Genomic DNA, 27,019 nt, shown 5'->3' with positions numbered 1-27,019 from the left:
TTCCTCTTTAAATGCAACTAAACTGCAAACTGATCAATCTCGGGAACTGGCAGTCAAGGAAGAGTCATGAGTGGTCAATAATCCTTCCTAAAAACCAGATGCTCATCTCTTCATTCATCCTTCAGTCAATCATTTACCAAGCAACTAGACTCACTACTAAGAAACAGTAAGCAGAGTGTGGTTGGTGTCCAGCTGTGCTCTGGACTATCGCCTCCTCAACTCCTGCCTGCTTTTTCAGCTTCTCTTTCTCTCTCCTTCCTGATGGACAGTCAGCACTGCTGCTGCTGCTGTGACCCTTGGCCTCATCTCTAGCTAGGGCCTTGAGAAGACCAGTCAGCCTCAGGGTAGTAAATGGCTTATTTTTCACTTCTAACAAAACCAAACACAGTGAAAGTGATGGGGGGGAGGGGTCGTTTTGTACGTGTTTGTGTATATTTATATACATTTACCACACCCATACCCCACAGCCCCTGCAGCAGCTCTTCCTTCCCCTGCAAGACAGGGACAGACAGACAACCTGCTGAGACATTTATCTGAGGCTCTAGGTTACAGACTCCCAGGTGGAGTTTAGATCAAAGTGGGTAGGGTTGTACAAGTCCTGCTCCCATCTCTTCCCTGTCTCCAGCCAGAGACCTTGACTACAGGTTTGTGCTGTAAATCCACCATCAACCTCAAGGAAATAGAAGAAGTCTCTGATAGTGCTAGGTGGGTTCAATTCATCTCTTCAGAGACTCTGCCATGTTGTCTGCCGGATGCTGGGGCCTGAAGTCTCCTCAGAGTCACTGCCATGCTGTTGTTCACGGTTGGAATGACCCTGAATGAACTCCATCTCCCAGCATCGGTGTCCCTCTAACCCCAATCTGAGACCTTCAACAACCACTTTACTAAGACACACTGGGAGAAGCTACTAATGGAGCCTCTAACATCAAGAGCCAGGGACTGCCAGCAGCCGCTAGGGGCACAAACTTCATCCTGTTGACTCCAACCTACAACCACCCGCCAAGTCCCTACCTTAGTGTACCTGAACCTTAAAACAGAATTGAGGTGGTGTATCCTGGGTATAGCACTCAGTAGGAAAGGGTAAGAGGCCCTGTGCTTCTTCCCTAGCATACAAAAAGAAAAAGAATACCACAACTGAGGTGGGATGGGGTGCTGTATGCCCTGTTTTGTGAAAATTAAAGTGTTTTATCTCTCTACCAACCAAATATGACTAGACTATGGTCAGAGATAAGGAATGTTAAAATTGAGTTGTTTTGATCTGGTTTTACTGATCCCATGCCTATTCACTTTACAGGCATTACAAAGGAGGGCTATGGCTAGCAGTTCAGGATTCCTGGGACATAACCCACAGTCCTGTTCTTGACAGTAATCATGTAAGGAGCACTGGGACAGCACTATACAAATTTTCACCATTTAATTTACTTTATACTTAAGTCATGCCGAATAACAATTTAGGAAGAATAACAAAAAGAACATGCTAGAATGTCTCAATTCCAAAGCATATAGTGAAGAATAACTCAGACATGACCTCACTGATGACCATATGGCTACCTCATCTTAATATTCAACCACAAGCATGCAGTATGTGATAACACAGTGGCCAAGAACAACATGAAGAGATAAATACACAAACCCCTTTGACCTCAGTGCAAAGACAGGTGTGGTCAAGGAAGAGGAAGCAAATGACAAGAGCACCCTGAAGACTGACCTTTTGTTGACTGGCTTTTCATCCTTGTCATAGGGTCGCACAAACCACTTCCCGATCCTCACGAAGTTCTTATCCATTAGGCACCTACAATAAGCACATCAGGAATTACCTTCGCAGACTCAGTCACAGAATGGCTCAGCACTCTGACAACCCAGATGAGAGGCACCAATGGAAACATGGTACCACAAGTCCAACTGCCAAATGTTTTCTTACACTCAAAGAACTCAGAACTTTGGGCATGTATTGTTAATGCCCACGGGGGGGGTGGGGGGGGGTAGGCAAGCAAGCAAACAGTTGGATTATTTCCAAAACTGGAATTTCGAGTCACAGGACTACATGACCTAAGCTCCTATATTACCAAGGTCAGAGTGCAGGGAACATAAGGACACTTTCAAACACCACAACTCCTCCTGCAAGCTGGGGTTAGGGCTTGTTGTGACAAGTGACCAATCCTTTAGCAACGGTGCCAATAACAAAACCTTAAGACAACCCATCGTCTGCCCTGATGTGTTCTTTCTGTGGGCACAAAAACCCTGTACATGAAAATAAAGACTTGACATCAGCTTCCTAAGCAAGGGTGTCTGCCTCACTCAGTCTCGGCTGCACCTGCTTCTGTCTCCATCCTGTGTGTGTTTTTCTGTCAAGTCACAGGATTTCTTTATAGGACATGGTAACAGTAATTGAACCCACTACATGTAATATCAAGAGTGTGACAGTAGTTATGATCAAGTTCATTCACATGCAGGCAAATGACAACCCTATCCTAACTGCCCTCTACACAATGAATGAGATGCTGCAGACTTTAAGAAGTACCCTTGATTTTAAAAAATACAAAATGTTAAATTAAATGGACATTCTGACCTTGATGGGATACAATGATCTCTCATTTTCAGTAAGTGAAACAATTCACATTTTAAAGAAAAGCGGTCAGAATTCTTTCCGTACAAATACTTATGAAAGCAACATAGCAATTCTTATCTCAATATTCAGACAGATGTGTACTTGGTTTTTGTCTCTGTTGTTCCCACACCACCATGGACTAGAGAGGAACAATTCAAGCCCTCGCCCCGTTCATTACAGTCTAAATAGTCAGTAAATGGCAGGCTACAGTTTCTGGTCACAATATAATCTCCTTTGGGCAGAGTCAATTTGAAACAGGGTTACATCAAAATATCACTGGATTTATTCTGAAAGTGAGCATTCTCCGCTTTTCAGTGAACATCATTTGGCTTTATGTTTCCACATTAAATAAGCATGCTTCTGTGGGAGAGACTGTGTTTGCATTAAATTTTGAATAGCAAATATGAAAGAAAAGGGCCATACGTAGTCAAACTGTAAAGCATCACCAGGTTCTTCCCCAGCCAGACTCCACCTCTCCTGGGAAGACACTGCCACAGATAGTGCAGACCTGAGCATCAGAGTCCTCAGTCCAGTAACACTGCAGATAGCTACTGCAATCACCACCACCATTGTGAGAGGTGATGACTGCCATAGTGTTCACTGCTGGAGACAAGGAGGCTAAGGCAGAGAGGAAATGTTTCCTAGCAGTCACAGAGCCCAGACATACCTGTGCACACAGACAGGACATAAGTGACTACACCATAATATCTCCTACTGCCATCTTCCTGTCTTAAACCCAGGTCCATCTCATGGCTGAATTAACACACAAGCATTTTTCTCTTGGTAAAAGCTGTTACTGAGTGTCTACTGTGCATTGAATAAAAGCAATGGTGACAGGCACGGGATCATGTCCAACAGGATACACAGCCTTGCAGAGAAAGAACTGTGTTGGATAAAGTCATGTTGCGTTTGGGGTGGAAGTTCACACATTATCTACTCTGAGGTGACACCAAACAGAAAGGAAGTGAACATGATGTTGTCAACTTTAAGCCCTGTGAGAAAATGGAAGAGACGCTTGCTATGGAAGACAGCTGCACAATTACACTAGCACCCGGGGAATGCTGAAGACCACACAAGACCACAGTGGAGCAGATGTGCACCCGGAAAAGAAACTAAGAGGAAGCGTAACAAAGGCTGTTCTAACATCTGTATCAGGTACGCACAGCAGCCATGCAGTTAAGGTGCGTCAGCTCTCTGAGCAGACCTGAGCGGTGGAGTTCCCAATATCCAACAGCCCACAGCCTGTGAGCTGCCTACGCTACTCTCCTCCTATGTAAACTCCGAAGAGTGCTCCTGTCTCTGGTGAAGCCTGTGGTTTCTCTGTATTTATAATCAGGGCTTTACTACTCATTTATGACGACTCGTTTCCGTAACTCTTCCTGGAAGAATTGTGATTATGACCAGGCAACGGGTATTTACATGCCGTGATGTGGCACATTCTGGGTCCTGCTCTGTACTGCTCAAATAAATAGCTAACCAGAGTGGTAACTTATTACTATTTTCCTGTTCACAGTGAAAGGTGCTCTTACTCTAACCGTGTTTGCTGTGTGTGCATTCTTACCGTGAGGCACACAGTGACAGGAAAGAATTCCTCTGAATTTACTTCTTCCTAGCTTGTCCCTTCCCAGTGGAGCCTAAAATCACACTGAAGGGATCTTGTGGCTGCTAAGACACATTCAGGAAAACCGACACTTTTACAGAATGCATTGATTATATTTGAAGAACATAATTAGGCAAATATTTTAAAGAAATGTAGCTTTAAGACTAAAAAAAAGAATCAGAAATAAAACGTCCACTCTACCATTCTTTGCTCTTTGGGGGAGAAGAGCATCAAATTTTGCATTTAATTTTATAACTCATGCTTGCAGACAATTAGATCTGCCAAAATCTGCTTTAGAATGGAACCCCAATCACTACCAGGTATGTATTATAGTCACCTTGGGTATCACCCACACTCTCAAAAGCACTTTTCTATGAAGATGGCAACCTTCTGTAAGGTAGACTGATGCCACTTTAACAGGCAACTGTGAAAGGTCAGAGTCCGGCATCTCTGCTAACCGTCAGCTCCTTCAAGGTCGACATTTCAAGAAAAATAGACCAGTGCTGAAAAATGAAGGCAAGGTCCGTTGTTCATAAGCATGTAAGGTCCCCTGTGTTGTGCCATGTGGTTCTGAATAATTAACTGCAACGTGCAAGTTCCCATTTCTACTCCCAAAGCCTGACGCAAGGTAACAAGTGCCTGAGCAGCAACCGCAGACTAATCCAGCGAGTTACTTCCCAGACGGACAGCTGGGAGGAGCAGAAGTCCACCTGGCTAGCACTTCTGACAAAGACTCGAGTCCAAACATCACACTCCTTGGTTACAGATTCACCCAATGACACCTTGACTTCATCATCCTGTGGTGTCAGAGCTACCCAGATACATCCTACCCACCTGCATGCCAAGCATCCTCAGTGCCACCTTCACCTCCCCACCCTTCATCAGATGCAGGAAATTAGTTTCTGCCAAGGACACTACAACATGTCCAGCGGAGGAGATGAAGGGCCCTCTTCCCAGCTGACCCACACCCTCACTGCCAGTGCATTGGCTTCTCTTGTGCCTGGTGGGTTCTGCTCTTACAGCAAGGTATAGGTAGGCAAGGCCTCTCTACTTCACATCCACTGTAAAAGGACTATAGCCTTAGGCTCTTTCACAGGACTGACCTCGCCTGAAATGTCCACTGTACCTACTGCAAACCCAAAGAAATGTACCTCTCTTCTCAGTCACCCAGTGTCTAATGTCATTCTTTAATTATTGCCAAAGAGGGGAAAACCCACAGTTGTCAATGTCTTCACCCCTTCTCTGTGCTAAAAAATTATGAAGTGAACAACTTGACTGATGTGCTAAAGATGAGATTTGTTTCCAGATATTTACAATTCGTGTTTTAACTACTGGTTTTCAGTTTTTTATTTATGTCCTCCAATTGCAGAGGAGATCCCCAATTTAAAGGCCATGCCTATGTGTCATTTCCATAAAATGGAGATGAACTTGTTCCTCATACTCTTACGTGATTCCCAAGGTGCCGTATCATATGACCACTTCTTCAACTACAGCTGCGCCTGTCACTGTGCTCCGGTGAATTCAAGAGTTATGCGGCAGTCTCTAACCCAGCCATCAGACATGGCGCCCACAGTGTGTGGACGGACATGCTGCTGGGCAAGGTGCAGCTCCAATCCCCAGCCACGTGAGTCTTCCAAAGCTGCTGTCCCCGCACAGAGAAACCTAGCAGCCATTAGTCGGACAGCAGCGGCACACTACCAGGGAGAGCACCACCCTTCTCAGGCATCTCAGTTCACACTGCCAAGCTTCCCTCGGCTGCACGGCATGACCGAGAACACAACTTTCTTCACTGTGTGCAAAGCAGTGGTGAGCTGACATCTGGGGACTACAATAAGCCCCATGAAAACCGGCAAGCGTATTTTATTCCAAAGCATTCAGACAGTTACAAATGAAAACCAGAGTAACAAATCTAATGCCAACCAGGCTGTGTGTCAGATGTTTTGAGTTTACTACAATGTGGCACTCCAGTACAAAAAATATTCCCAAGTCTTTGAACTACACACATTTTTTGGATTTTTCAAATTTTTTTTACTTCATTATCATAGACAGGTAATAGAATTTGCTATATCATGAAAAGTCACTTCAGCTATACTAAGGGAAGTAGTGAAGGTGTCTGAAATACTCCTGAAGAGCAACTGCACACTTTGTTCCCCATGAGGAGGAGGCACAGTCTCAGTGTGATACCATGGCCTAACCGCTGGCAGCATGAACATGGGTGGAGGGCACTTGGCTGGGGACTGAAGAACAATCTAAGCTCAGACACTCTTACATCATGAGGCGGGCAAGGAGAGAGATGTGTAATAGGGGAGTGGGGATAAGCTCCAGACAAGGGAGTCTAGATAAATACAAATTAATGGTATTTTATCATCCTGGGCATTTAGCCAAAAAGATAATTGGCTTTAAAAAAAAAAAAGCACACTTACTTTTTTGAAAGACTAGAAAAATGAGCAAAAATGACATGATCTAAAACAGTAAATTCTGGAACTCTCTGCTTCTCAAATTCTAAGAAGTCACAAAGACAATATCTAAAGAAGCAATGAGAGTACAAAATTCTCTTTCTCTCTCCCTCTCCCCTCTTACAAACACACACACACACACACACACACACACACACACACACACACACACACACTTCAAAAACCTTTCTGTTCCCATGCCATAAACAGCAGCTAACTGGAAGACAATGAGACAGAGTTCTGCCTGACCCACTGGCATCAAGCATTGTCACGCAACTTTGATGTCTCTCCCCAGTAGTTTCTATTCTGTTGTCTATTTAAGCCTTGTGGCCAGTGTCTTAGCTGATGATGTATAGGCAGACCTGGTGTGCATCACTCCTGAGAGCTCCTTAGCTCTCTGCTCTCTACCGGGAAGCCAGTGAGGAGAGGCAAAGGATGCCTGGCAGTACCAGAGGCTGGGGCAGTGAGGCAGACAGCACTGCAAGAACACAGTCTGCCTCTACTGTGAAGGGGAGGATGTTCTGACTTCTAATAATGGTGTATCCCTGAGCCTAACTTGGCTGATGAAAGAGACAATAGCAATACATTTAAAGCAGGGCAGCAGCCACCAAAATGAAAAGAATGGGGCCAAATGGAGAGCAATAATGAAGAGGAGAGTGGGTGAATTTTATAAGAACTACAAACATGAGGGTAGGAATGTAGGTTTGATTACCAAACAAGCAATGACATGGAAGGAACATAGATAGCAGCTGTATGAGCCTAGGGAGATGGCTGAGAGGTTAAGAGCCCTTGTACTTTCAGAGGTCCTAGGTTTGGTTCCCAGCACTCGCAGTGGCTCACAGCTATCTATAATCCCAGTTCATAGGGAGCCAATGCCCTCTTCTGATTTCTGAAAGCATCAGGAATACACTGGGTACACAGACATACATGCAGGCAAAACACTCATACAAGCAAGATAAATTTAAAACAAGAAAATGAAATCTCCAGTATAATCTTTTTTACAGATGACTAAATATGGCTCCAAAAAATAGCTTTCAAAATAAAAACAACAAAGTAACAGGAAAAGAGATTTCTGAGTGCTCAGTGCAAATCACATTCTAACACTAAGTACATTCTGAGGACGAAACAAAGTCCTTCAGAACCTGCTCACATGATGGAAGTCCTCAAGGAAGAGGGACCACAGAAGGATGTTGCAGACCAGAATCCCAGGATGGAGCAGGTGACTACCATGCTGACTCCACTCTAAAAAACAGCAATCCTCACTGTCTTTCTCTTAGCTGTAAGGGCAGCCAGCCACACAGTGTTCTCATAAAGAGAAGGGCAGAGTGTGGGGGCCAAGGCTCACACTGCACCGTTCGTTAGATGATGAAGCCGAGACCCAAAACACCTCCTGCCTCTGCGGGTAATTAAGGAAAAGGATTTCTAGGAATGAGTGCCTAGAAAGAACAGAAAACCACAACCAGAGATGCTCTCTCCACTCTGATGCCATTATGGAAATGTTCGTAGGAGTAGCATGTTGGAGTGTTTGTTTCTAGATGGACAAATGACTCCGGCCAGAAGTGCAAATACAGGGCAGGCAAACACTGAAGGGTGACAAGAGAAGAGAGGATCTGAAGTCACACTGCTTACAATTTAAAACTGCCTACAGAATTATCAATAGAGTGGTGCTTCAGGACCAGTCAACAGTAACCCAGAATGCAGTGCTCTTCTGTGTGAAAATGACAGCATTACTGAACTCCTGTAGTGAAACCGCTCTTAACGAGTCGCTGCAGTGACATCATTGTTAGCCTTTCATAAATTTGCACAACTCCTCTGACCTAAGCAAAAGTTTTTCAAGGTAGTGAATGAAATTTCCTTTTAATTAAGCATCTTTACACTAATCTTTTAATCTAAAAAATTAAAAGCAGAATGAATCACTTGTTCAAGCTTTATAAATAGATAAACTAAACAAAAAGATTTTAAAATTCCACAAGCCCTGCTACTGAACTGGTCATCAGTTTTCATGCCAGGAAACCGCAGAACTCACCCTAGAAAACCAGAATGACCTTGTGTGAGCAGAAACAAACAATGGAAAATAGCAAGAAACAGACACCAAACGACATCACAGATTCAAAGAAAGTTACAGTAGGTGATCTAAATGAAGGGGAAAAAAATAAAAGATAAAGTATGAATTTGTCATCCAGATTCTGCTGTCAGTGAATTAAGAGAGCCAGGGACTACCATTTACAATGCTTCCCTGTCTCACCAGCAGAGGAGTTTCAGTCACAGAATGTAGCCACCTCAAGTCTGAAAGAGAGTGAGTGAATATTTAACAGGACAAAAGGACCTTAAGTTACCCAAGAGTCACAATGAGGAAGATTGGTCATGAAGTGTTCTCTACGGTAAAAGCTGCTCTGCTCACTGTCTCAAAACTGATTCCCAGGGGAGAACTGCAACAGGCTATTCTGAGACTGTCAAATAGTACAAAACAATGAAATTTATAGGAAAATAATAATTATTGACAAAGTATGTGAAATACAGTACCACTTTAACAAAACCACGTCTAACTAGCAGGCTTCTCATTTAAGGCTGAATGTTGCCAACTTTGAACAAAACTGAGACCCAAATTTTACTGTATATGTCACACATAATTTCTTAAAAATAATGGTTCGATTTGGCCTGGGCTTTAGTTTCTATTATAAATAAAAATTCATAAGCCCTGAATAAGGAACTTACATATATGTCCTTCCACTCAGTTTTTATATTCTTCTAGTTTTTTACAACAAAGAAAAATGCTAAAATATGGGACTGAGAAAAAGTCATGTTTTCTAGAAGAAATCAATCATGATTTAAAAGTCCAGTGAGTTGCAATATTAAAAATATGCTTTGTTCTACATACTGTAGAACCCCATTTAAAGACATATTCTTGATGAGCCCTTTATTTGACAAAGAATTATGCAAACAGTAAATTTTTCCTGTTTTCCTGAATGGGTTTGGGTATACTTTTGTTCTTGCTTACTTGGTGGGAGTAATGACAAAGAATTGTCAAAGACTTAATTCATGATTATCTGATCATCAAAAGAATGCTTCTTCATACATGTGACACCTTCTTGGAAAAGTGCAGAGCAAAGTAGTGCTAGGATCCAAAATATTTAAAAAGAGAGAGAGAGAGAGAGAGAGAGAGAGAGAGAGAGAGAGAGAGAGAGAGACAGACAGACAGACAGACAGACAGACATTTGATAGGAAGAATCTTTTTAAATGGCTTGCATGGTGGTGATTGATACAGTGATAGTCTCCCTGTCTAGCCAGCAACTGGAATATGAATTTAATAGGACTACAATGCCTTTTCAGCTCTGATGACCTCAGGGCATCCTCTACAGACTCTGGAGAGAAGGGAACAATAATTCCCACTGAAGCTCATAACTAAGCAATTCTTAGTAATCTATGTCTACCCTTCAGAACACCACGGAAGAGCCTGAAAGAATCTTGTACCAGAAGGAAAGAAGGCACTTCAGCAATGACTGTGCAAAAGGACAACTAGCATCAATATTCTTCAGTCAGCTCTACAAGAACATGGGCATCATCCTAAATGACAGCAATGAAGTATATAATTCATGGAATGAATGTCTGTTTTGAGAACAGCTCTCAATATGTATTCTAAAGGGTGGCTTTGAACTCCTCATCCTCTGGTTTCTGCTTCTAAAGTCATAAAATGAGAGTTGTGTGCCACTAGACCAGCTCAAAGAGCCCAAGCTTATTTATGTATGTGAGTAGATCTGTGGGGCAGGGAAGAAGGAGATGGAGGGGAGAGGAGGAGAGGCAGAGAAGCAAGAGGCAGAGGGACTGACTAGGCCAAAAATGTGAAACCTTCTTCTTCCTAACAGACTGCCAACTAGTAAGAGAAGGAACGGTGACATTTCGAATCAGGATCAGTCATAACAGCAATAATGATTCTAGTGAGGATGGTTTAGAAGAGAGGGAGCATCCATAGTCCTACTGGTCTGCCCAAATAACAAAAGGGGTGGAGCCAACCAGGGTCACAGTTCACAAACCTGACAGAAAACACCACTCCCAACACGTGACTGCAGATCTAACACTGCTGCCATGTGTCAGCTACCGTAACACTAGGGTAGGGGCAGCTTCACTTCTGCGGCATTCTTTTAAAAAGCATAAACCCTAATCAAACCACAAAAAACCGCCTCGAAGCCCGGCGGTGGTGGCACACCTTTAATCCCAGCACGCGGGAGGCAGAGGCAGATGAAGCTCTGTGAGTTCGAGGCCAGCCTGGTGTACAAGAGCTAGTTCCAGGACAGGAACCAAAGCCACAGAGAAACCTTGTCTTGGAAAAAATAAAGGAAGGAGGGAGGGAGGGAGGGAGGGAGGGAGGGAAGGAGGGAGGGAGGGAGGGAGGGAGGGAGGGAGGAAGGAAGGAAGGAAGGAAGGAAGGAAGGAAGGAAGGAAGGAAGGAAGGAAGGAAGGAAGGAAGGAAGGAAGGAAGGAAGGAAGGAAGAGCGAGCCTCAAACTGAGGAGCCAAGCTAAGACCTAACTCATCAGTATCAGCAAGAACATTAAGAGAGAAAGAACTTCCCTAGATTTGTAGAGCTATGAAACATAAATATATTACCTTGTTGCAAGAAACATAACTGCAAAACCTGACAACCTCTCTACTACAGCGAGGGTTAGAGACTATCCTGCCACTTTCATGAGTGATTCTATGCTTACAGAGAGGACAGACTTGGCCTTGGGAAGCATATACTTAAGTAGTCAAACCATTAAAAAAAACAATGCTGATGAGTCTGAACGGTTCCAGAAATAAACAGGAGAAACTGAACAACAAACATGTATGGACCGGGGCGGGGGAGAGAAGACACACACAATTCTATATACAGTCCCTAAAGCTTTTCTATAAATAGAAAACAAACAGAAAATTTACACACATAACTATCATGCTGCAAATGACCCCAAGTGAAATTGGGCAATCCTGAGCTCAGAGCCACGCCACTGCCCCCTTTCTTACCTTTCTAACAGATTGTGGATTGCTTTGAAGAGCAGCGTCCTACATTCGTAGGAAAGGCCATTTTCCCAGAGTCCTTCTTCCACAACTGAAAAGAAACAAGAAAAAAGAAAAAAAAAAGAACCAGTAAAAAGGACATCCAAATAAAAAGAAACTTTGACACATTTTTTTTCTAATGCAAAGTTAATGAGTTAATTCAAAGGATTTAATCTCAATCTCACAGGGAACAGAAAGGGAAAGGTAAATACTAACCACAGGTATGAGGTGGGAATGAAGGAAAAAAAGAATAGGTTTCAGCCTTCCAAGTGTGGTCATGGAGCCATGGCACTCCCATTGGCCTCTCCATCCTTCAAAGCGCGAGTTCTTGTTAATACTCTCAAAGCAACTTTCCTAAATCTCAAAGTTCAATTTTGAGGGACTTCTACTTAAAAGTAATAAAGGTAGCCGGGCCGTGGTGGCGCACGCCTTTAATCCCAGCACTTGGGGGGCTGAGGCAGGCGGATCTCTGGGAGTTCGAGACCAGCCTGGTCTACAAGAGCTAGTTCCAGGACAGGCACCAAAGCTACAGAGAAACCTTGTCTCGAAAAACCAAAAAAAAAAAAAAAAAAAAAAAAAAGTAATAAAGGTAAACCAGGTGGTGGTGGTGCATATCTTTAACCCCAGCATTTGGGAAGCAAAGGCAGGTGGATTCTCTGAGTTTGAGGCTAGCCTGGTCTACAGAGCAAGTTCCAGGTCAGGCTCCAAAGCTACAGAGAAACCTTATCTTGGGGTGGGGTGGGGGACAGAGCAAAGGTGTTATAAAGTAATAACTAGACTGAGGAGATGATTCCCAAAAGTATTTGAATTATACACCACTGTTTAAACGAAAACATATCTAGATAGGATTATAAAGAATTTGGACAGATTGCTAAAAATTAACTCTAGCTACAATATTAAATTACTCCCAAGATTTATAATTTTAGAAATGCTTAGCATCTGAGGGAAATAGCGTGCTTGCCATGGACCTATAAGTCACTCCAAAAGAATCCAATGCCCACAGAGTCCTAAAATTCTTTTTCTTTTCCTAAATATATATTTGGGGGGAGGACCTCAAGGCAGCGCTCCATCCTATTTGATACTGAGGTTCAAGCAAGAGTTAGCTGTGGTAAGGCAACTATACTGACAGTGGATTTGGGTTCTCATGAATGAGAAGGAAACCTACAGACTGAGGACAAAGGCAACAGTCACCAAGTGTGTAGGGACATGTGAGCAGATTAGGCTTTCTCTTCATGAGTCCTACAAATCATTCAGTGATAAATACAACATTTTTTTTGTTTGTTTTTGTTTTTCAAGACAGGGTTTCTCTGTAGATTTGGAGCCTATCCTGGAACTAGCTCTTGTAGACCAGGTTGGCCTTTAACTCACAGAGATCTGCTTGCCTCTGCCTCCTGAGTGCTGGGATTAAAGGCATGCGCCACCACTGCCCGGCAATAAATACAACATTTTAAATCTAGACTTCAAGCTTCCTAGTTAAATATTAATCTATATGAATAAAAATGTAGTAAGAAAAGTGTTTTATAGGCTATATTTATCAATTTAAACTCTTGGTATCAGAAGAAAAAGGCACAAGAAACCAAATAGTTCTGTATAATAAAAGAGTGGAAAGTGTCAATCAAAATAAAGAATTCCTAGATGCAAACATACCGTCCTGCTATTTTAAGTGTTACAGCAGAAGAATGGCAACTAAAGTAAGTGCTGCTGCAGCTACTGTGTGCAGACACATTCTCTTGGCACACGGTCACCTTGCTGGGACTGTAAAGCTAGATCAGATAAACTGTGAAAACATTAAATGGTTTGTAGAAGACACTACTCTATAAAGAAAATTTTAAATAGCAGTAATCACTGCTTAGCATCCAAATACTCAAAATCTTCAGTTTATAATGTTTCCCAACTTCTAAAACACTGCATCTTGCAGAATTAATATGCTTCTTTAAACGAAAGGCCATATAAAAGGTTCCAAGTGTCGATGTGGCAAAATGTCAAAGCAGCAAACACTCAGTGGCTTGAAGTTTCCCAGCATACACCACCCTGTTCTATTAGCAAAATTGGTGATGAGATGCAGGGAAAGTGGGGAAGAGAGACAGACAGCAGCACTCAGGTCCTGCATCCATCCTCACCCTGTGCACAATCTAAACCAGAATGGTTCCCTCTGAGCTTTGACAGACATATGGTCTCTTTAATGTATCACTACTGCAGCAACAGCTAAAATGAACATCTAGACATCAGAAACACTTCTTACTCCCCCACTGCTTTTTAACCTCAGGCATTAGAACTACTGAAACCTATTATCCAGAACACTGATTTCAGCAAGCACATCAGCCACTGCAAAAGCCGGATGGGGAAGGGAGAGCAGCACACTAGTGGAAAATAGACTCCTCATGTAGCCATTAAACTACTGGAAAAGAACTTTTGTTCAAATCCACAAACGCAAGGCACAGGAGAGGACTGTCCCTTGTTAGATTTGCTGGCTAAGGGAACATGATCTAAAGGGAGACTGAGAATCTGCCCCCCAGTCTTTGTTTTCAATTGTGCTGTCCAATGCATAAAACTAGTTAAAAACTGAAACTTTCCAATTCTCACACCTATTCCCCAAGAATGGTAAAATAAGCAGACATTGCAATAAGATAGCACTTACCAATTTCACAACGGACTATATACCAAATAATAGTTAAGATAGAGAATTTTTAACGTATCTGCTTTCTTTAAAATATTGACTTAACAAAAAATTGAGTAACAAAGTAGCATAATGTCACATTAATTCTGAAATATAGCATCATATCCATAAAAATCCAATTACACACAGTATCATTGATCACCATTTTGCTGTCATTAATTGCCTTGTAAAATCTATTTGAAGTCATTAATAACTAAATGGACTTATTTATATCAAATCCAACCCACTCAATATGCTGCTCTCTTGAACTGCTCATGGATGTAGAACATTTGGTTTCACTTAGCAAATCTATATCAGAAATGCATTTAGCTTTTCCATTGTCAATTCATCGGTCAAATAAGGACCAGAGGATAAAATATTAGGGACAGAACTGAAACAGAAATGCTGTTTGCTCTGACCTATTTGCAGCGTTAAAGGATTGCAGCCCTGCAGTGGCTGTGACATGCATTTCACCAGGCTAACGTCTTCCTAAGGAGTCTCTAACAGCATGGGTCCTCTGCCAGTTGCATGATAACCAGAATTTTAATGAAGGTTTCTGTTCAGCACAGTGGCAGTTGAGACATGACCCATGTTAGCATTTCAAAGGATCACAGGACTTGTGTAAAGCCAGAAAATTTTCTATTAAAGGAGGTCAGAGAATTAGATTTCTGGATGCACTGAGCAAGACCTTCAGAAGACAGCTGTGCAGGAAACAGCCCAATGTTGCTGTGATTGCTCACACTGAAAAAGAAATCCTAAAATGTGACACTGACTTCAGAAATCCAAGTTCATCCCCAGTAACCACTCTTCTCAAGCACTTTAGAATGACCACTATCATTTTATTTTATGTTCTTAAATTACTCAATGAATAAATGGACAAGGGACTGGGCAATCCCAGCTTGGCAGTAACCTCTGGCTCCTGGGAGGGCAATCTTCACCTCACTGTAAACTTTAGGCTTCCTTTGTGAGCGTGCGTTACTGCTACTTAAACTCTTAAGTAAGGCTGGTGTTGATTAAACAGCTACATGTTCTGAAATTACAGAGGATCGTCATGATATATAAATGTGGGGCTTTTTTAAATTTTTGTTTTTGAACAGAATCTCACAGTATAGCCCAGACTAGCCTCAAACTCATGACAATCCTCCTGCTTCAGCTTCCAGGGTTCTAGGATTACAGGTATGAGCTACTGTTACAGGCACCAAGAACTGTTCAATATTAACAAAAACCACACATATGGTTGATATATATGATGCACACATAAAAATATACATATTATAAAGCACACATTTGTATGATACACACACATGAATCAGTTATGGCATTTTCACTTAAATGCACTAATGCTTCATATAAACTTCCTCTAAGATGGTCTCATGTTAGTCAAGAAGACTCAATCTTTGCATTTCAATGTTGTGCAATTAAACGGTAAAAATTAAAAGCATTTATTTGTTCTACTCTTCAGAGGCAACCTGCTTTGAAACGTAAATACACACTCCAGCATGCTACTAAAATTTGACAGGACAGGTCCCCAAATTGCCTCTTGCACTGAAGCTCCAACAGTTGTCTGTCACTGCTATCACTGTGAGTAATCCTCCCGGCTGGAACTGTTTAAAATGCAGCCATCTTATTGGCATTCTACCCCATCCCCACTCAGGCAGCATTTTTGTTCTTGTTGCAATAATCTTACAGAGCATTTTACAGGAGGCTTAGCCCTGGCAGAGGGCACTGTCTGGCGTGACCAGGAGAACATGGAAACACGATTCATTAGACACGCCTGGAGTGACAACGACGGTGCCACTTCTTGCTGCCTTTCATTTCCCACATCAGCCTGAGACTAATGCATTCTCGTTCCTCAACGAGCACATCTGCAGACAGGGGAAACTGTAATCACCTTTGATTAAGAGACGGCAAATTTTTTTCCTATATGAGCCGCCAGCCACAGTGACATAGTAATTATTTTGTAACTGACAAGTTAAAACAGCAAATGTAGCAAAAATAACATGGGGGAGGGGAAGGAGTTGAGCAGGGAGTAAGAAGAGAAAAGAGAAGGGAGAAGGAGACAGACAACTTGAACATCATACAGAAGGTTCTTTCTCTGAGACCTCAGTCTGCTCTGCGTGCCCTGTCTTCCCTGAGGGATGGAACTGTGGCCGTCTTGTGAAGTACACAAAAACCCTACGTGTTTGTTTCTTTGGTGGTTTTTTAACTAATTACTACTGGCCTTTCTTTTTCTGCTTCTATGGGCTATGGGCTGGCTGTCGGCGCTGTTAAACTTCTCCACCTCCCTCCACTGTAAGACGCTTCTTGCTGCACATTCTCTCACTTAGTTTCACTACAAATAGTTTGTTTTCATTTTTAAAACACTGCTCCAAGCTTCCTATTTTAATGAAGCATTTGCGGGGGGCTGGGGGGAGGACAGGTTTTCTCTGTGTAACAGCCCTGGCTGTCCTGGAACTCGCTTTGTAGAGCAGGCTGGCCTTGAACTCACAGACATCCTGCCTCTGTCTCCTGAGTGTTGGGATTAAAGGTGTGCTTCACCACTGCCTGGCTTAATGTAGCTTTTAAAAATATTCTTTTGAAAAACAAAAAGCAAGTGTGCAAAATAATGACATGAGCTCATCACTTGAACTAGTGTGCAGACACTAGCAAAGGTTCCAACTGTAAAAGCAGAGGCCCTGGCAGCAAGTACAGGCCATTCTGCCACAGCACTTCCAGAACGGATCATCCTTCACACCCATGGGGCTGCACCCTCTGTGAGACCAAGTGTGTGTGTTGACAGCCATAGTTTGGTAGTTAAGATAAAAGGATTTGCCAGATGTGGAAATGAGTATAGTTAAAATAATAGAAGTACATTTTGAAAATCAACATTGTATATAACTAGCAATTTTTCAAAAAACTTTAGTCGCACCGAGCTGTGGTGGTATACATCTTTAATCCCAGCACTTGGAAGGCAGAGGCAGGGGGATCTCTGTGAATTTAAGGCCAGCGTTGTCTACAGAAAGAGCTACAGGTCAGTGCTGGGCCAGGTAGAGCTCAGCACACTCTACCACAGATCTATGCTCCTAAACGAGGGAGTCTCCTAAACATTTACCACGTTAAAAACCGACAACTAAGGTGTGAGATCCCAACCCCAGGAAGACACTTTTATTAGTAGTGTCATTAACTCTATCCTCTTCCTGACACATTACTGATTCTAGTTATCAACTCTATAGGCTATTGTTGTAATAGGAGCGGCGGGGCTGCGTCCCCGGCACCCGGCCGCCCGCATGGCTACCTTATGCCCCGAAATAATTACACGGAAACTGTATTCTTTTAATCACTGCCTGGCCCATTAGTTCCAACCTCTTATTGGCTAGCTCTTACATATTGATCTAACCCATTTCTAATATTCTGTGTAGCCCATGAGCTGGCTTACCAGGGAAGATCTTAACCTGCGTCTGTCTGGAGAGGGAGAATCATGGCGACTCCCTACTCGGCTTCTTTCTCCCAGCATTCTGTCTGTTTACTCCACCCACCTAAGGGCTGGCCTATAAATGGGCCAAGGCAGTTTCTTTATTAAATGAAAGTAACTCCTCCATCAGGCTATCACTGTATCAATGAGGACACACTGTCACTATAAATTTACAACGTCCCATCAATGATGGTTGGAAAACACCAGTAGAGTTAGCTAATGAGATATAAGTCTGTATCCCATGCTGTTGTGACACTGTTATCAGTAAGAATATACATGCTCCTGTCACCTCCTAGGAGATAACAAACCTAGGCCACAGTCACAAAAACTCAGGACCTTTTAACATTGGGAGGGGGGTAGTGAAGGGAAGGAAGGAAGGAAGAAGGGAGGACGAGAGGGAGGGACTGGGGGAGGGACAGACCACTGACTGACCTGCAGGGAAATACAGCAGAAGCTTAACCCAAAAACTTCTGCAGTTTACCTGACTCTCTTTCCAGTCAGTCAGCATCAGTATAGTGTAATTACCTTAAATATCTTGAGCTTCTTCATTTACATTACATTTCTGTGATTTTTCCAGTAATTTTAAAAACTGAATGTGTGGTCTTTAATCCAGCATAATTTAGACATACACAAATTGACTATAAATTCTCATTTGGCAGAAAATATTTAAAAGATTTACCTTATGTAATGGAGGATATTCTGACCAGGATAATTTGGTGATATACTATAAACCCAACCCCTTTGGGTAGAGCTACTTCCAAAAGGCGAGAAGATGAAACTAGAAGACAATGGCTGCCCTCACACTGCCTCTTTCCATCTTCCCTGCCCCATCCTGCCACAATACAGCCGGAAGCCAGAAATTGCACCTCCCACAGGCGGTCCTACATAGACAGACAGGAAGGACATCTACCTTAGGGGTCCTTACCCAAAGCTCAAACCGCATTATGCGCCACAATGGTGCTTTCTCCAAAAGATCTTAAGAGACAGTATGAGAGACTCTGGGATCATGGGTAAAACTGCTTTTCCAACACAAACATTTCCTTATTAATTTGAAAAAATGGTCTAAACATTAATTATAAAACTCAATCTCCATCTTTGAAAGTGGCCATACCCTGCATGAATTTAAGGGGTAAAAACGTCTTGGCCACATTGGGATAACATGAAAATATCTGTGCTGTTTTGTTTTACTTCAGGTTAAGAACGTTTTTAAAATAAAATTCTCCACGTTATGCAGTTTCAATTTTCCACTGCTTGTTTTCTACAACAACCAGATCAAAAGTTTCCAGGTAGCAAGGTGTTTGATACCCTGAACCCTCATTCTCCAGACAATAAGTACCTTTAACAACATGTCTACTTATTTTGAAATTATCAATGAGCAGATAAGGTCACTAAAACTGAAAAGCCATTTTAAAAGTCAAGACTGTTGCTAGGTGGGAGGTGGTGCACACCTTTAATTCCAGCATTCGAGAGGCAGAGGCAGGTGGGTTTCTGTGAGTTTCGAGGCCAGCCTGGTCTAAAGAGTAAGTTCCAGAACAGCCATGGCTGTTACACAGAGAAACCTTGCGGGGGGGGGGGGGGGGGGTCTTTTCTACCGAAAAGGTAGAAAGGTGTTTCTGGAAAGAATGGTAACTGTCTTGGAAGTTTGGTTCTCACGCCAAGCTCCAGGCTGTAGCCTTTGCCACCCTGCTCCCGCCCGCCCGAGCCAGAGCGCCCGGTGAGTTTGGCAGCAGATGAACAATCCATACACTTGCCCCCTGATGTGGGAGTCTTCTGTTTTGTGTTGATTTCATTGGTTAAATAAAGAAACTGCCTTGGCTCTTTAATAGGACAGAAAATTAGGTAGGCAGAATAGACGGAACAGAATGCTGGGAGAAAGAAGCCGAGTCAGGCAGTCGCCATGATTCTCCCACCCGACAGGGACGCAGGTTAAGAATCTCCCTGGTAAGCCACCAGCTCGTGGTGCTACACAGATTATTAGAAATGGGCTAATCAAGATGTGAGAATTAGCCAATAAGAGGCTGAAATTAATGGGCCAGGCAGTGTTTAAAAGAATACAGTTTCCGTGTAATTATTTCGGGTAAAGCTAGTCGGTGGCCAGGAGCGGCTCCCACTACTACAACAGCCCACTCCCTGCTTTGGCCTGGTGGGCTGGTGGGGGGGGGGGGGCCCGCAGGACATGACACTGACCATCAGAAACTGCTTAAGTCTACAGCAGACAATGCAAGCAACAGAGGCATTTTGGTGTGGCTGCACACAGTCCTTTTACTGTTTAAAGCTGCTGAATATATGAAGACTGCTATACAACATAAGCTCTTTAAGTATATAAGCCACTTTTAAAATGCGCAAACTGGGCAAGGAAAGAAATAACCAGAAAAATACACAGGAAAGAGCAAATGCACCTGAAACTTAATGTGTAATTTTTCACTTAAACATATGTGAAAAACATGCATTATCCAAATGCCAGAGACTTACAAAACACTTAAAAAGCATCCATTGTGGATTTCCTTTTCAGGTTTTACAACCCAGATGCTGCCTTGTGCACCTGACTATGCATTAAATGACAAAAGCATCCAATCTCTAGTTGTCACTACCAAAAAAATGTCTCCAGACAATGCCAAACATCCCTGGGGCACAAAACCTCCCAGCTTGAGACACACTGGAGAGAAACTGAAGTTGCACTCACTCAAGCCTACTGTTTATTTTAGAGGAAAAAGAGGAATTATTAGGAGAGAGGATTCTTTGTGGAAATTATCCATAAAATAAGCATAATCTGTACATATGCACCAGTTAAGATCATATTACTTCCAAAAGAGAGATGCTATCTCAAAATCCCATGGAAACACCCGCAGGATACACAGGGAAGTAGAAAGGCAACCACCATCAGCATAAGGAAGTAAACTTCATTCTACCACACAGAAAAATGCGGGGCTCTGCCACAGCACTGTGGACAAACGTGCTGATAACATGTCTTCAAACTCCTCATCAGAAAGACTGCCACAAGCAAGGCACTGCTTTAGGTAATGTCAACATTAACAAACACTTTGAGACTGTGCAGTTTATGGTTAAGACTTTCACTTTTCTAGATTTTCCAGACATACATATAGAAATATACTTTTATACATGTATTTTCATATATGTGCATGTGTTCACTCAAAGTCCCAATATCACATTTAGAAAGATCAGTACCAAAACAAGTATTATCCTGTTCTTTCATTCAGTCGTGTTCTTCTTATTCACATGTCTCCAGAACCTGCCAAATTCACTCATGGCACTGGAGAGCTCCGTCTGTCATTCTGCAGTATATCTGGTGTAATGCTACTATCAAAGTCCAAAACACAAAATCTCTGGGGAAAAAATGCTCTTTTAGGATATCACACAGCAGTAGTACTTTGAGATGTCCTGTAGTCAAACTAAACATGCTATTTACACAGAGAAATGTGGTTTCTTGCAGCCAGCTTTATCTGTGCAGCATTACGTTTCAAGAGAGATGGGGAGGGTACCACACTAGAAGGGACAGGCACAGCATCAATGCTGCACAGCTGCAGTTAGGAAAAAACCTTAACTAGAGATGCTTGAAAAACATCCATAAATCTGATTTCCACTGATCATCTACAATAAAGAGCAAAATCCCTGCAAATCTCAGAGAAAGAGCATTGGGAAAGCAGCATAAATTCTCATAACTGAAAGGCAACAAGCAGTTAAAGTCATAACCGTTTCTGGCAGGTTCCACAATGTCTGTCTCTCTTTTAGCACAAGAGGAGCCTTTAATTTCAGATGTCCATGGTACATCTCCAAACACAGTTTTACCTTGTCTGTTATGGCTGAGTGTCCCTCTCCTTTTATCACTGGGAAGCACAGACTAAGCCTTGGTCAGTGTAGAGCCCAGATCCTAACGGTCAAGACTACCTGTATACACAGCATGACCAAGCAAGGTCACAGTGCCTGCGGTGCCCTGACTCCTTGGATACCTACGCACTCAACTACTCTATATGCTCTTTCTTTCTTTCTAATTTTTTTTTCTTTTTGGTGTTTTTGAAACAGGGTTCCTTTGTGTAACAGCCCTGGCTGTCCTGGAACAAGTTCTGTAGATCAAGCTGCCCTCAAACTCACTGAGATCTACTTGTCTCTAACTCCCAAATGCCGGAATTAAGAGCATGTGCCACTACTGTCTAGCCCTACTACTTCTTATAATACAACACTGACACTCTCTCTATCAAGTGTTTATTCCTGCTTCTAAGTCTAGGCAGCTCTATGTGATTGCTTCAACAAGAAAAGAGTAGAACAGATTTGACAGTAGGAGTCTTCAAGTCTGGAGCCTAAAACTTGTCAGGAAGCTCACTCCTGGAACACAACCATGCAAAAGGAGACTGAGCCCACATGGAGAAGCAGCATGTGCTGAATCCCCAAGCTGGTTCGGCTGACATCCCAGGTAACAGTTTCACCAACTACTAACCGTATAAGTGAGGACACCTTGCAAGAAGGCCAGAGTCAGCCATGGAGTCTGTCCAGTGGAGCTGAGATGGTCTAAGATGGTCTGCAATGCCTATCTGAAGAGGTTATGTGCATAACTGAGTAACTATGCTTGCTTGCTACTCAGTGTCGACAAACGACTGTAGCACAAAGTTTCTGACCCATCTGTTCCTGCAGACATTCAGTCCCAAAGAAACACACAGAGGTTTGTGTTAATAATAAACTGTTTGGCCTATTAGCTCAGGTTTATTATTAACTGGCTGTTACAACTTAAATCAACCCATAATTCTTATCTATGTTTAGCCACATAGCTTGGTACCTTTTCTTAGTAAGGCATTCTCTCATCTTGCTCCCTCTGCTTCTGGCTGACAACTATCTCTCTGCTTTTCCTCTTCCCAGAATACATCTAGTCTGGTTTCCCTGCCTATACTTCCTTCCTGGCTACTGGCCAATCAGTGCTTTATTAAACCAATATGAGTGACAAGAGCATTATCACACAGCATTTTCCCTTTTATTCTTTTCAAAACAAAAACCGTAAATCTAAGCTCACTTGTTTAGCTTTTTTCTTGACCATTATTCATAACAACTTGCAATCAACACACTAAACAAAGACAAACATCCATAATCCATTTTTTGGGAATGAGGGTGTAGTTTTCTAGAATACTTCCTAATGATTGGGGGTGCTGATAATCTTATGGGGACCCAAAGAAAATTTAGGATTATGGTCAAGTCCTGAATGGAATATTCTGTGAGGCTTGATCATCTCAGTCAGCAGCCCAGCCCTGAAGCTGTTCTATTATCCAAAGCAGTATGGTTCCTTACAACAGGCATTAGGTTCTTTAGTTGCTCTGGGAAGGAGTATACTCTATGATGGGATGGCAGGAGGACTATGAGAGGCCCCTCACAGAGTTTCCTGATGGTAAAGAATTACCCTCAATATTCCTAATTAACCTACATTCATTAATCCAATGCCTGCCTTTGCCACACCTTCCACATAATCCTGAAGGGAGGAGCATTTGAATGGATTATTCTTAGGAAAAAAAAAAAAACATTGTTTCTAGGAACACCCTGTCTACAATCCCTTTTAAGGTGACCTTGTTTGCCACAATTATAATATTCGACATTTCGACTTCTCCTTACACCTCTGGATCATCATGTTCTCCTTACACCTCTGCATCATCATGTTCTTGAGATTCTATATTAATTGTACCTTGAATCCATTCCTCGAAAGGTGCTGACCTACCTTTAATGGCCTAATTATGCTTTTGCATAGAGAATTGGCATTTTCAAAAGACAGAGATCCAGTTATTATTTGTCTAGTTCTGAATTTGGTATCATTCCATTTATTGCTGTCAAATTTTGTAAGAAATCTATAAAGGCTTCCTTTTGGGCCCTGCACAACTTTAGTAAATGACTCAATTTGCTTTCCTATTTCTTCAATTCTGTCCCAAGCATTCAAAGCTGCTGTGTGGCATAAATCCAGGGTGCGGTCATCATCCATAGACTGCCTTTGTATAGAAACATAGTCTCTTTCTCGAAGAATTTGATCTTGGAAGATGTCCCTACCTCTAGCTTTACTTTGTTAATCAATAATCTTAGCCTCTTCTCTGATCCAGGTACTCCACTGTAATTGTGGATCAGACTCTAAAACACCTTTAACCAAATCTATCCAGTTGTTAGGGATAATTCTATTACAAACTGACCACAAGTTTAACGTGGGCTTCACAAAAGGTAAATGCACGCCATATGAGGCTACTGCTTCCTTGAATCTCCTTAAATCTAACAATGCACAGGAGTCCAGTTAGTTGTAATAGAGCCTCTGCCATTTGGCAATTCCTGTAAGGTTACCAGATATATTAAAGTTGGTTGTCTGAAAATCTTAGGCTGTTACTCTCTTATCCTTATAATTCAAGGCTGAAATTGTCTCTCCATTAAATTTTTCTGTCTGAATTTGAATATCTCTGTTATCTGATTTATTAAGTTTTTCTAAAGCCTGTATCTTAGCACTAAGATTAATCAACATTTTTAGTGATAAGACAGAAAATGATAATGTTGATGTTTACAACTGACATTATATAAATCCCATCTAAATTAGATATCCTCTCATTTAATCATTTCATTTTCAAATTGTCTAGCATATTATCATATACAGACCCAAATTCCTCCGTTGTAATGGTTTTCTCCAGTTTTTAATGTGTGTGTGGGGGGAACCTCTCTCTTTTAACTAATTTCTCCCTTTAAGAATTCCCAGTTGTCTTACCAAATCTACCAACAATGGGCTTATTACTGCTGTGTAGAACAGGAAAAGTTTGACTGGATTTCAAGGCAGCTCCCTAGTTTGGCAGGACCCCGAGAAGGGGGTTCAGAAAGAGCCCACAACCCAAGGTAGAGAGAGGGGGAGGGAGAGGAAAGGAGAGGGAGAGAGTGAGCTGGTTGTCTGAAAAACACACAGGGAATTGAGAGGCTTGGGGAAGAAATTAAAAAATCTGGCTGGGAGGAGATGGCTGGATGTGGAGCTCCACCTGCTACGCTGGCAGGAGCCTCACACACAGCTCTGGCCTGTGCCAGTGGTTAAAAAGCCTCAGGCAAATGGCTTTTTTGTGAATTCTTACCCCAAACGTTGAACACCAATATAGCACAAATAATAAAAACCCAGAGACAGATACTGGGGTTCAACCAGAAGATCAGAAAAGCACAACAGCCACTGGCTCTTACCTCCAACTCAGACAAAAATGGCAATCCTGCCTCCAGAAATCCTCAGAATAAGACTGAGCTGAGTATCCTCCTGTTTTATATTCCTGTCTAGTACTGGAATTAAAGGCATGCACCATCACCACCCAGCTTCGATGGCAAATTAGTGTGGCTACTGGGATTAAAGGTGTGTTTCACACCACTGCCTGGTCTGTAAGGCTGACCAAGGAGGTTGTTTTACTCTCTGATCTTCAGGTAAGCTTTATTTATTTATTAAAATACAGATGAAATATCACTATAGATGACAATCATCTAGCACAAAGTTTTACCTCTGGTGATAAATCACTAAGGGTGAAACAGCAAGAGGTAGTTAAAGATACACAGTGACATTTTTTAGCATAACGTAAACAAAGATGCAAGCACTCGGTGATTATACAATAGGATACACGGCATCTTCATGAGAGGCATTACAAGGGACAGGATACTGAATACCAACTCTGATACTAACTGGCTATGGCCTTAGTTCACACATCTCTATTCCATGGACTAAAACATCAGCACAGAACAAGAAGCATCTTTACATGAAACAAATTTTACCTAGTTTTGTGTCTCAGTCAGGGTTTCTATTGCTGTGAAGAGGCACTATGACCACAGCAACCCTTTGGTTCCTCCCTCCTTCCCTCCCTCCTTCCCTCTCTCTCTCTCTCCTTCTCTCCCTCCCTCCTTCTCTCCCTTTCTTTATTTCTTTCTTATTTGAGACAGGGCTTCTCTATGTAACAGTCCTAGCTGTTCTGGAACTCACTCTGTAGGCCAGGTTGGCCTCGACCTCACTGAGCTCCACCTTCCTCTACCTGGGATTAAAGGCATGTGCCACCACTGCCTGGCAAGAGTTCTACACCTTGGTCCTCAGGCAACAGGAAGTGAACTGAACTAGGCATAGCTTGAGCACAGGCAAACTCAAAGCCTTCTCCTATAGTGACACGCTCCCTCCAACAAGGCCACAGCTTCTAAAAGTGCCACTCCCTTTGTGGGCCATTTTCTTTCAAACAACCATATTTCATATCTAATTACACTAGTAGCAATAACACTTTTATCTACATAAAAACACTGCGCCCATATTAGAAGTAGGAAGACAAGCAGTGACAACCTGAGATACTACTACATAAAGCAGTTTAAAGTAAGATCCCAAATTCCTTAACACCATTCCTACTTATCAACAGGCCTCTGTCTCTTTCCACTGAAAACAGGATTCACGGATGTTTCAACCAAGAAGCAGAGTAAAAGTAACACCATGTCAACTACAGGCTGGGTCACAAAGGTTATCCTAGAGTCCTGATAATAGGTGTGATTACACTGGGACCACTATCCTGGAATGAATCCAAGCACATAAAGAGGCCACTTATAGAACTCCAGCCACAATGCTAGCTCACTCCAGTCTGTGACTAAAAGCATCTCTGGGTAGTTTTAACATCAAGACATTCAACAGTACTTGCTCCACAAGATAAGACAAGACGATCTTCTATATCCTTTCTTCATCTGTGATCTAAGAGAGCCTATAAACATTATCAAATGGTTGTAACCTGTGCCACTAGGTGTGAAGCAGCTTGTTGTCTACTAATGAAGAACTAGAGCAAACACTAAGGGGAAGACCACTATGGAGAAGTTGCTCTGGTTCTGAGACCCAATGCTACCATGAGCTAGGTGGACAGGCAAGGCTGCCCAAAGGGGAGAGCAGCAAGAGCAAGGCCCAAGGCAGAAAGGAACTCTGAGGTGGAGTTAATGACACGAACACTGGCTGCTACAAACTCAGAAGTCTTCTGAGCCATTTAGAACTTATTTTCGCTACAAAGAAAGCCACTCCTATGCTTAACTTAGTTTTTCAGAGACGTCTGGCTGCTGTGGTTCCCTGATAGTAAACGAGGCTGCTGCACTAGGGATGCTATCAGTCCTCTAGGCACACATGCACTGATCCTCCAAAGCACTTTTATCTGTGTTGCTACAAAGTGAGCTCATCAGAATGACTTCCTCATGCAACCACAGTTTCAGTGTCCACATTG

The 27,019-nt window shown here is 42.4% G+C and overlaps 1 protein-coding gene across 3 annotated transcripts in view; it reads right to left on the bottom strand.

Annotated features, from left to right (window-relative positions):
- The window catches only part of Med13l (mediator complex subunit 13L), a 236,278-nt gene that overhangs the window by 99,826 nt on the left and 109,433 nt on the right, over positions 1–27,019 (bottom strand). For all 3 annotated transcript variants that reach the window (XM_057763673.1, XM_057763675.1, XM_057763674.1), the window contains exons 3-4: positions 11,662–11,746; positions 1,709–1,792 (exon numbers count right to left, since the gene is read on the bottom strand). In XM_057763673.1, the coding sequence (XP_057619656.1) occupies positions 1,709–1,792; positions 11,662–11,746 (169 nt within the window). The remainder of the gene's footprint in view (positions 1–1,708; positions 1,793–11,661; positions 11,747–27,019) is intronic.

This window comes from Chionomys nivalis, chromosome 3 (assembly GCF_950005125.1).
Source record: "Chionomys nivalis chromosome 3, mChiNiv1.1, whole genome shotgun sequence".
Classification (NCBI taxonomy): Eukaryota; Metazoa; Chordata; class Mammalia; order Rodentia; family Cricetidae; genus Chionomys; species Chionomys nivalis.
The sequence above is the reverse complement of the archived record's forward strand: the minus strand, read 5'-3'. Positions and strand labels throughout refer to the sequence as shown.